Raw genomic sequence first — 10,915 nt, forward strand, 5'->3', positions numbered from 1 at the left:
AGCTGTGCTTTCTTTTATCCTTTTATCTATTCTGGATTTTACACCCTAATTTTGTATCTTATTATTGTTCTACCAAAACAAAGAAATGATAAGAAAATTTTATCAAAAACGCCTATTAACTACAGAGGTAAAAGGATAGGATCTTATAAATGAGTTTACTTTTTTTAAGGTCAAAATAAAATTTCAAAGTCAAATGAAGAATATTTCTTATTGGGCTTCTCAGAAAGATCGAGAGCCCGCGAGTGCCCAAAACCATCTCGGTTAATGAAATGGGTATGCAATCCAGTACAACCGCAAGCCCAACCTAGAAGATCCGAATTAAATCTTAAATCATCTCCATCCATATCCACTAAATTCGCGTATCTTTTAATGGTTCGTGTCGAAATTTGCTTTGCAGGAAGCGGCAGTATCTTGTATGTGGCGATCGTTTCTCCAGACAGATACTGACGCAATCCAAATGGCACGAGTTTTGACAAACCCATCTCCATCTCCTTTCTCCTGCCCATAGTCCAGTTACAGTGTATCCTACGCTCCTCTATTATTAACTCTTTCCGAGTACACTTCCACTGTACTCTTTGGAAGCCATGCAGTCCCTTCGCCTTAGTCTTCCGGAGAACAGAGGATTGATGAGGTCTCCGGTCCCGACTCTGGCCCAAATCCATGGGATGCTCGGATTTGTTCCTGGGAAGCCGCGGCGAGCGTTCTTGGTACCTATTTGCTCCATCTCTCGCCCGGAGACTGTGCATGTCTCTTCTTCCACCCGTGCTCTTTCTACTGCCGTAGCGAGTTCGGACTTCCTAGTGGATTCGCTTGATGGGTCTTCTCTGGGAACGGATAACTTGGAGGAGAGAATCGAAAAGGTGAGACCTTTCTCTCTTTCTTTCTTCATTTTATTGTTCTTTTAGTATCTTTCAATCAGTTGGCGTGGCGTGCAGGTGATCTATGGATGCCGGTTCTTCACGTTTCTTGGTATTATTGGGTCTCTGATGGGATCCATTCTCTGCTTCCTAAAGGTACTTTCTTTGACTTCAAGTCATTGATGTTAGAGTCGGTTCTTCTGTGGTTTATGACATTTATGCAGTACTGTTGTTTGTCTTTTGGTCGCACTGAGAGCTAATGCTTATACCGTGGAAAGACCGAATAGTTGGAGAAATTAAGTTTTTTTTTTTTTTTTTTTTTTGAAGTAAAGAGCTGGGTTCAGCTATTTATTAATTTTCCGCCGCCACGTGTCAGTGTCGGCGGTTAAAACCTTACAAAGTTCCGGTGGAGCGTCGCTTAGGCGCTCCACCTGGCAGTGTCCCGAGGCCACACTGGCCCTGACTGCTGCCCAGTCAGCTGCCGAGTTGGCTTCTCTCCCAGCGTGGGATAACCGGACCTCGCCAACGCCGTTGGCGAGCTCGGCACATTCGCGCGCCAGGTTGCGGACCCGCCATGGCCCGAGCTCCGGCTGCTGCACGCTTCTGATGGCCTCGGTGCAGTCCGACTCTATCTCTAGCCTAGAGCCTCTTCTCGCCATCTTCAACGCCAGTCTGATGGCCCAGATTTCCGTTTGTAGCGCCGAGGTACCCGGGCACGGTTCCCATCCCGCCTGAAGGAACTTCCCGTCGGAACTTCGAAATATGGCCGCTGCTCCGCCTTGGTATGCGCCCGCTTTCGGTTGCTCGTCCGTGTTGGCTTTGATCCCGGCCGTCTCGGCGGTACCAGTGCTTCCTTATCTTCCTAGGTTTCGGGTTCTTGTTTGCTTTCGCTACGGTACTCCTCCGCCATTTCGACCGCAGCCGGACCACGGCTAGCTCCCGTCCTTTCTCTCCGAACACCACACCGTTCACGCTCTTCCACGGTGCCCCAGAGTGCAAGCGATCAGCCCTTTGGCCCGTCCATCCTCCTCCGCACTACCATTCCACTCTTTCGTGATCCATTGTTGGTCGATCTCCATTTGTCTCCATCCTTTCCTTAGTGCCGGGGTTCTCCAAACCTCCCCATCGTATCCGCATGTGAACAGGAGGTGCTCGCTCGTCTCGGTGAACAGGCCGCACATGGCACACAGATCCTCGGGGCCAACGTGAAGGTAGTGGAGGTACGCTCGCGTTGGGAGCCTACCCCACAAGAGCTTCCAGCAGAAAACTCTGATCCTCGGGGCCACCTGTAGACGCCAGAGGTTACTCCATCCTGGCCAGAGTTGGCTACTCGAGGGAGCGAGGATTGGTATATCGCCTTGACCGAGGGCGTCCCCCTTGGGTGCGGCCACCAGATCCATCGGTCCTCGCCGGTGGCGGCACCCATGGGGAAATTTGCGATCTCGTATGCTAGCTCCGTTCCTGCCTCGCTGACCAATCTCCCCGGCGTCCATTGCTCGTCACCGGTGAGGTTTGCCACGCTCAGATTTTCTGCCATTAGCCTAGGTGCCAGGACCCTTGGCTGTCTGGACCATGGGACCTCATGCAGCCATGGGTCGAAAGCAGCTCGAGTGTCTTTTCCGTTCCCGATCATCACCCGACAACCCATTCTTAACTGAGTAGCGGTTTTGGTGAGAGCTCGCCACATCCAGGATTGGTGCTGGGTCTTCGTGGTCTCCCACGGGTGTAGCCGCCCGTATTTGGCCTGCATGATACGAATCCATGGCGCCTGCTCCCTGTTTAGCATTTTGAAAACCAGCTTGCCCAGGTGGGCGGTTCTGGCCTCTCGAAGTCGCCGGACTCCGAGCCCGCCCTGGCGCTTTGCCTGCGTCACCTGCGCCCAGTTCATCAGGTGCAGGCCGTGGCCGTCCTGGTTTTTCCATAGAAATTGTCGGGCTTTCTTTTCTATTTCCTCCAGAACTCCGTCGGGCACCCAGGTGCTGCCTAGCCAGTAAGACGGGATCGCTAGCAGCACCGCCTTGATAAGTGTTAGCTTGCCAGCCTGGGAGAGTAGCGACCCTTTCCAGCCCGCGAGCCTCTTCCCGATCCTCTCCACCAGCTCCAGATGCTCTTTCACCTTCACTCGCCTCCCTGAGATGAGTATACCGAGATATTTGAAAGGCATGCAGGCCACCTTCAGCCCGAGCTGCACACTGAGCTGTCTGCTTTCTGCAACTCCAATCCTGTTGGGCAGGTACAACTCCGACTTGCTGTAATTCACCCTCTGGTTAGTGATGGTCTCATACTGGCTCAGGCTCTCGATGATGCTGTTGGCGTTCTCCGGCGAAGCTTCCAGCATGAGCAGCAGATCATCTGCATAGAGCAGGTGCGTCAGCTGCACTTCTCTGACCCGGAAGCCTCGCAGAAGGCCGCGCGCCGCCTTCTCGTTGATGAGACCCGACAGCACTTGTGAGACGATGATGAAGAGGTAGGGGGAAAGCGGATCGCCTTGCCTCAGGCCACTCCTGGGGATGATCCAGGGAGTCGGGCACCCATTTATCTGCAAGGCGAACCTGGGGGACGCTATGCATGTCTGCACCCAGTTGCACCACCGAGAAGGGAACCCCATCCGCTGGAGCGCACCCACCACCGCCGGCCACCTGACCCGGTCATACGCCTTCTCCATGTCCATTTTGATCATCATAATGGGTTGGCCGCTCTTGTCCGTGAGCATGGAGTGGGCCACCTCCTGGGCTGCCAACGTATTGTCTTCTATGCTTCGGCCGGTGACGAAAGCCGCCTGCTCCGGGCCGATAATCTTTGCCAGCACCACCTTGAGTCTATTTACCATGACCTTCGCGATAACCTTGTAGCTGACATTACAGAGTGCGATCGGTCTATAATCCGCCACCAGTAGGGGATGCTCCTTCTTCGGGATCAAGGTTATGAAAGTGTCACCCCAAGCTTGAGGCATGGCCTCGCTGGTGAAGAAGTGGCCGACAGCCCGGCAGAGGTCTTCTCCCATGGTGTTCCAGTACTTGATGTAAACTTCCGCTTGGATTCCGTCCGGGCCGGGGGCCTTCCCTCTCGGCAGGCTCCACGCCGCTTCCTTTATTTCCTCCGCCGTCACCGGCCTGGCAAGGTCAGAAGCTTCCTCTGTCGAGATGGAAGGCAATGTTGGCCATTCCATCCTGCAAGGGTCTGCCTCTTCCGCTTCTCCCCAGAGTCGTTGGTAGAAGGATGTGAAACTCTGGATAACTTCGGCCTGCTCCTGAACCCAGCTCCCATCGTCGCCCTGGATGCCTTCTATCATGTTGCGACGGCGTCTCAAGGTAGCCGAGACATGGAAGAATTTTGTGTTTTTGTCACCTTCCTCCGTCCACCGTATTCGGGATCTTTGCAGCCATTTTATATTGAGTTGCTTAGGTTTAGGGCTATCTTGCGGTTGTAGAAGCTCCTCGGGCTCGCCCGCCCGCCTCGGCGGCAAGCCGTTTGCGTCTAGCTCCTCGAGGTCAGCCAGCTTCTGGTTTGTGTCTTTGAGGCGTCTCTCCACGCTCCCCACTGCCACGCGATTCCAGATGCTCAGGCTTCTCCTCAGTTCACTCAGTCTGTGGGAGAAAGCTTGCATTGGGTTACCGCCTGCTCGCCTCTTCCAGGATTCTTGGATGACGTGCTGGCATTCCTCGTATTCCATCCAGAGGAGCTCGAACCGGAATGGTCGCTTGCTCCTCCTTGATCCCGCCGGCACCGTGAGGAGCAGCGGCGCATGGTCCGAGGCTCCCCGGTCAAGATGCTGGACTTTGCTCTCCGGGTGATCACTGACCCATGCAGTGTTAGCCAGGGCTCTGTCGAGTCGGATCCAGATGCGGCGCGATCCTTGTTGGTTGTTACACCGGGTGTATGGTATACCTCGTAGCCGAGGTCACACGGCCCCCGCCTCGTCCACAAACCGCGCAAAAGCCTTCCCTTTTGGCCCGAGGGCGACCACCCCGCGCTTCGTTTCTCCTGGACGGAGAGGAACGCGTTAAAATCTCCCATGATCGCCCACGGCATATTGATGGCCGAGATATTCTTCAGCTCCTCCCAGAGCTCCTGCTGCCCTTCCAGAATGGTGCTAGCATACACTGTGGTCCATATCCAGGTTTGTCCGGTCGTAAGGGTGATCGTGAGGTGAGCAGCATATCGGGAAACAGCGGCCACGTCCACCCACCCTATCTCCTTTTTCCAGATGACCAGGATGCCGCCTGCTCGGCCTTGCGCCGGAATGGCAAACCACGCCCAGCCTCTGCCAATCTTCCTGGCCACCTGCTCAGCTTCTATCCAGCTTGTGTGTGTTTCTAGCAACACCAGCATTTCCAGGTTATGATCCCGGATCATAACTCTGCATCGGTCGAGGGCCTCTTTCTTGCGGGCACCTCTGCAATTCCACACTAAGGTTTTTAACATTGATAAACCTTGAAGTATGGTTTGCCGGCCGCCTTTCAATGAGTCCGGCCCCTCTTGGAGGTGGGCCTGCCCGCTCCACCTCCGTCTGTGTTCTCGTTTGTTTGCACCAGCTCTAGCTCCATACCTTCTTGAGCTTCGGTTCCAAGGTTAGCCACCAGCGCCACCTGCAGCTCCCGGTCCTTGATTTCCATGTCCTTCTCCTCGCGGTCCGCGAGCAGAAGGCATCGCTTGACTCTGGCCGCTGTTTCCTCGTGTTTCCCGGGCGGGCTTGTTTGATGCACGGAGGGGGGGGCGAATCCGCGCGAGGCAAGTCCATCTTGGACGAGTGAGGTGGATAGTCGCCGGAGTTCCGGCTCGCTCCTCCATGCCGTTTGGAGGTTTTTACGTAGGCCGACCGTTGCATCCGTCGGTCTCCCGAGCAAGCCGCATTTGTAATCCCTTGGACAACGGCAATGTTCTTCCCATTTCTTCGCCGGCACGTGTCTGAGTTTCCTCTCTGCCATCCAGTTCCATCCCTTCTGGCATTGATTGTTCCTCCACGGTGTCAACTGCGGGTTCGTCCTCCCGTACTGAGTTCAGTTTCTCTCCAATAGTATGCTTCCTTCGCCCGGGCCCCGCATCTCGCTCTTTAAATGCTGCTCCTTCGGACGTGATTGGCGTAGCGTACGGCGGCTTTTGATTGGCTCTTTCCTTTCCTTGCAGGTGCTCCATCATCTTCTTCTTCTCTACGTACTCCGCTTTTGCATGCGGCTCCCGAGGTCGACCTTTCGAGCGCTCAGATCCTGCACCTTCCTCCGCCTTTCGGCTGGTACTGGCCTGGTGATGGTCTGCGCCATACTTGCCTGCACTTCTTTCCTTTCCGTAGCTCGGGTAGCTCTGAGCGAACAGGTTCCTTCCTCGAGGCTTGCTTTCCCCGTCCTTTTGCCCATGGAAGCCTCGCTCTCTCCCATCCTTCGCCGGGTACCAGGTTTGCGTAGCTGGACTCCTTCCTTTCGATTAGCCCGCCATCCGGGCTTCCCGTGCACGGTGCACCATGGCCCGTAATAAATGCTATCTTCTTCCTTTGCGTCCTTTTCCTGGTTAGGGTTTGAGCCTTGCTGTTCACCACCTTCCTCGCCGGCATTCTTCTCCGGCGCCTGGGCACCTTGTTCTTTGTCGGTGTACCCACACTCTGCCTCCTTGTGCCCTATCCTTCCGCATTTAAAGCAAATTTTTGGAATGCTTTCATATTGCACACGTTGGTCCACTCTTTCAGCCTTTTGCCCAAGCGACCATTTGTTTTCGGTGGTTTCCGAGATCTACCTCAATGCATACCGGGCAAATCTGCTTCTGGAGTGATCTAGGGTGGTTTCGTCGACCCGTAAGGGTCGGCCGAAGAAGGCAGCCACCGGGATGAGGGCCTCCAGTTCCCAGTATTCCTGCGGCAGGTTGTGGAGCTGGATCCAAACCGGCGCCGTGGTGAACGCCTCCGGGGATGGCCGGAAGTTATTGCGCCATGGAATCAGGTTAAGGACTTGGCCTTGGACTGTCCATGGACCGTTGATCAGGACGTGGTCGAGGTCCACCTCCTTTTCAAACCGGAATACGTAGTACCCATCCGCCATATCCGAGACTGAGAAACCTTCTATCCCATCCCATAGCTTAGCTAATCTTGCTTTCAGCCAGGCCATCTGTATCCCCTTGCCCAGGAATCTGCCAAATAGGGTTAGCTTCCACCTATTCCGACATTTCTCCAGCACCTCTAGGTCGATCACCACGCTGTCATCCAGTTGGTTGCGTATTTTGGCCAGTATTTCCGCCGGAATAGTGCCTGGTTTAACTGTAGGCTTCCTGCTCCCCGCCGCTACGGAGGCCCAGGATGGCTTGCCCTCCCTTGGTGTTCTTGTGCTAGCAGCTGGCTGAGTTGTTTCCTCCGGCTCCGACACCTTTGAAGATGTTGCTCTTCTTTGGTGCACATCTTCTCCACCCGTAGTCGCCATTTCACCATCCGCCCTCTCCTAATTTCTCGGTGTACAATTACAAGTCGATGTGTGGATGCAGTTCTCTACAAAGTTTGCCTAGCTTTGCTTGATAATTGTACTTATTGTGGATGCAGTTCTCTACAAATGTTCCCTACTTCCTTCTAATGCACAAAGGTTCAAATGTTGGAGGTTACTCCCGCATTTATGAGTTTAAGCTGCTGATATAATAACATTATTTTTCCTTTTCCTTTTTTTTTTAACGAATTGTTTGGAAGCTCTAGCTCTTGCTTCACATTTTGTTTTTCTAATCTAAAGATGCTTTTTTATTTGCTAACATATTCTAATGCTTATTGGGTTAGTGGACTTGCTGATTATTGATCCACTTCTACAAAAGCTAATATAGTTAGCGTGTTCAAGCTCAGAGGCTGAAATTGCTTTCTTTCCATATAATGGCCGATTATCATGGCTAGAGACATTCTCAAAAATCTGCCAATGTACCTATTTGTTATAATCTTATTGCAGGTTCACTTGCAATGAGTTCAGGGTTATTAACTCACCAATTACTCTAAAAGTTTAAATCGTTAGAGAACGGTGATTTTTATAATTTATATTCTAACACTTCCCCTCATTTCTGGGCTGAATTATTTTGATCAGTCCAAGAAATAAATTTAATTTAAATGGATAGAGTTTTATATTTTCAAACTAAGGTAGGCATAACATGATTTGAACCCATGACCTTTGGCTCTGATACTATGTTAACTCATCAATTATTTTAAAAGCTTAAGCTGTTAGAGAATGATAGTTTTTATATTTTATATCTATACTCGGATGCTAAAGTAGATCATTACTATAATTAGGAAGACTAATGAAGACATAAAAGATGACCATCAATATGTTCAAATTTTGGAAAGACTAATGACTAGAACTATTTTTAGTTGTTTATAGCTTTATAGCTTCTCAGGGTCAAGTTGTTGATACACTTAATGAAGGTATTCCAACCACATAATATAGATTTCTGCAATATTAGTATTGACATGAGATACAACAAAAAGAAAGGCAAGTGATTTACTAGATTGGGAGAATCACTAGTCAAATTCATTGCGAGAAAGCACTACACATGTCAACTCTCTATATTTGTGGCCAATCCAGACATCAATCCTACTTATCGGCCCATTAACTTGTCTAGAGCCAGATGTACTAATTTGCAAAATAATCTTGTCTCTAATGGAGTAATGGGTTCATCCCTGAGAAAGGTAGGTACTTTTCGTCTATATAATAGCTACTTTTTCTGTTTTGTATGTATGATAATATTTTTAGTTGAATACCTTTATTTTAATGCTTGCTATTAATTTCATTATGGTCTAGGTTTCTAGAATCTGAATGTTAATGATGTAAAATTTTAGTACTAAATTCGTTGTTCTGTGCTTTTGAAAGTATTTGTTAATATATGTAAAAGCAACAATAAATGTTTCCAAGTAGATGAATTTTACAACTCAATCAGTAGCATCATACTATAACTTATACCTACTAATTGGTGCAGGGTTGTGTATACGTAGTGGATTCCTTCACTGAATACTTCCTGAGTAGTGGAAGAGTAATTCCAATGTTGATCGAAGCCATTGGTAAGATGATTTTTTTTTCATTGCAAAACTAGTTAAAATCATGTGCAAGTAGAAGAAATTGTTCTTGATAATTGTAACCACCATGAAAATCGTACAGATTTTTTGTGGTTATGTCTCTGTTTTCTTCTGAGTGGCTTCTGTAGTACACTGTTTTATCAGTATAAAACAGAAGGGATAAGATGCGTTTGATCTGGGAAGTACCTAACACTTCTTTGGTTTTCTTTTCTCTTTTCTTATTTTACATCTCGAGGAAGAAGATGCTTCTTAGTTTGGAATCTAATGCTAGTTGCAAATTGGGTCATTGGGATTTACATAATTCTCCTGAACAATTTCAATTGGAGCAGTTAGTTTTGGCCTCCATAAAATTTGTGTGTGTGCATGCGCGTGTGCGCACAAGTGTGCTTGTTTGTGCTCTCTCTCTCTCTCTCTCTCTCTCAAAGAATATATATAATTTATTTATATGTGTTTGTGTCAATATAATAATGAGTTTTAAATTTGGATTATGAGAAGGGACTGAATCTCTAATTGCATGTCATAGTAGTGATTTTGAATCAATATTCATGTGTGATACTTTGAACAAATAATGTGCACTCCTAAGTCATATTAACATAAGTGTTAATGTATTTGTATGTCCCTAGATAGATAGGTAAATCTCCATTAATCTCTAATTGCATGTCATACTAGTGATTTTGAATCAATATTCATGTATGATACTTTGAACAAATAATGTGCACTCCTAAGTCATATTAACATGTGTTAATGTATTTGTATGTCCCTAGGTAGATAGGTAAATCTCCATGAATTAGATATATACATGCAGTCATGTTTCTTAGTAGATGTTCCCATGGTTAATGTATTTCATGACAACAAGCATTGTCTACTAGAGTTAAAATACATCTTCAAGAGAATGATTCTCATGATTTTCTTATAAACATTCAGCTACAAGAGAATGCTTAAAATTTATGAATTGATATCTTGATTCTTACATATTATTCCTCATAGATAAACATGTGTGTGATTTAGACCATATGCACTGCCTGCATATATGTTCTAGTAGTCAGAAAAAAATGGCTAAATCTGCCGAAGATGCTCTGCAACTTGCGTATCAAAACCCTAGATTGACCATTGACTGTATATTTCTTCCAGATATTTATCTTATAGGAACTGTAATGCTCGTCTTTGGAATGGGTCTCTACGAGCTTTTCATCAGTAATCTCGACATAGTAAAGACATCATCCTATGGGTCGAACCTGTTTGGCTTGTTCCAACTTCAGGTTTGCTTGTGCTTCTTTATAATATGCTGTCATTTATGAGAATCATTCTCTTACTCGATTTAAATCTTTTCTTGGCTGCTTTGATAGGAACGGCCAAAGTGGTTAAAGATACAGTCTGTCAACGAATTGAAGACAAAGCTGGGCCATGTCATTGTGACGGTTCTATTGGTTGGCTTGTTTGAGAAGAGCAAGAAGGTCACAATATGTTCAGCCAGTGACCTGTTGTACTTTGCTGCTTCTATTCTCCTCTCTTCAGGTTGCCTTTATCTTTTGTCGAGGCTTCACACACATCCAAAGGAGGAAAACATACCTGAAAATAGCTACTAATCTATGTGAATAAATAAAGAACCATATTAGCAGGCAGCTATATGTAAATTAATAGTTACAGCATGAAATCAACTGATCTGAGTTCATTAAGCTATTTGAGTGTCTTTTCAGATTTGAAAATGTTGGTATTATATCACTCGTGATTTGCAGTTAGAGGTTGAAAAGGATTTTCCTTTATTGTTGCTCTTGCTTTTAAAATGATACAGATAAGTTGTTCTTCAAACTTGGGTGCTTCTGGCATGCTATTTCCATGATAATTTTGCCTTTATCACATACCTGTACAAAAGAAATAAGCTAAGTTTTGTTTTGGGTCTCGTTTCTCCTCATTTTTTGTGTACTTCTGCACTAACTTTTGAACAGGCTTGCAATTTTTTATAAGCTTCCTAAAGTGACCTTTATATTGTTGTCACTTCTTTTTTATGTAGTTCCTTTAGATTGTTCTTTTGCTT

The 10,915-nt window shown here is 47.6% G+C and overlaps 1 protein-coding gene across 1 annotated transcript; it reads left to right on the forward strand.

Annotated features, from left to right (window-relative positions):
* The first annotated feature begins 376 nt into the window (after positions 1 to 376).
* Positions 377 to 10,689, forward strand: LOC140789221 (uncharacterized). Its single transcript, XM_073138825.1, has 5 exons — positions 377 to 860; positions 936 to 1,013; positions 8,784 to 8,865; positions 10,012 to 10,139; positions 10,227 to 10,689. Exons 1-5 carry the CDS (start codon positions 585 to 587, stop codon positions 10,464 to 10,466), a joined length of 804 nt encoding a protein of 267 aa, XP_072994926.1. The 5' UTR covers positions 377 to 584; the 3' UTR covers positions 10,467 to 10,689.
* The last annotated feature ends 226 nt before the right edge of the window (positions 10,690 to 10,915 follow it).

The sequence above is a fragment of the Typha latifolia genome, chromosome 5 (genome assembly GCF_019914945.1).
Source record: "Typha latifolia isolate L0001 chromosome 5, TyphaL0001v2, whole genome shotgun sequence".
Classification (NCBI taxonomy): domain Eukaryota; kingdom Viridiplantae; phylum Streptophyta; class Magnoliopsida; order Poales; family Typhaceae; genus Typha; species Typha latifolia.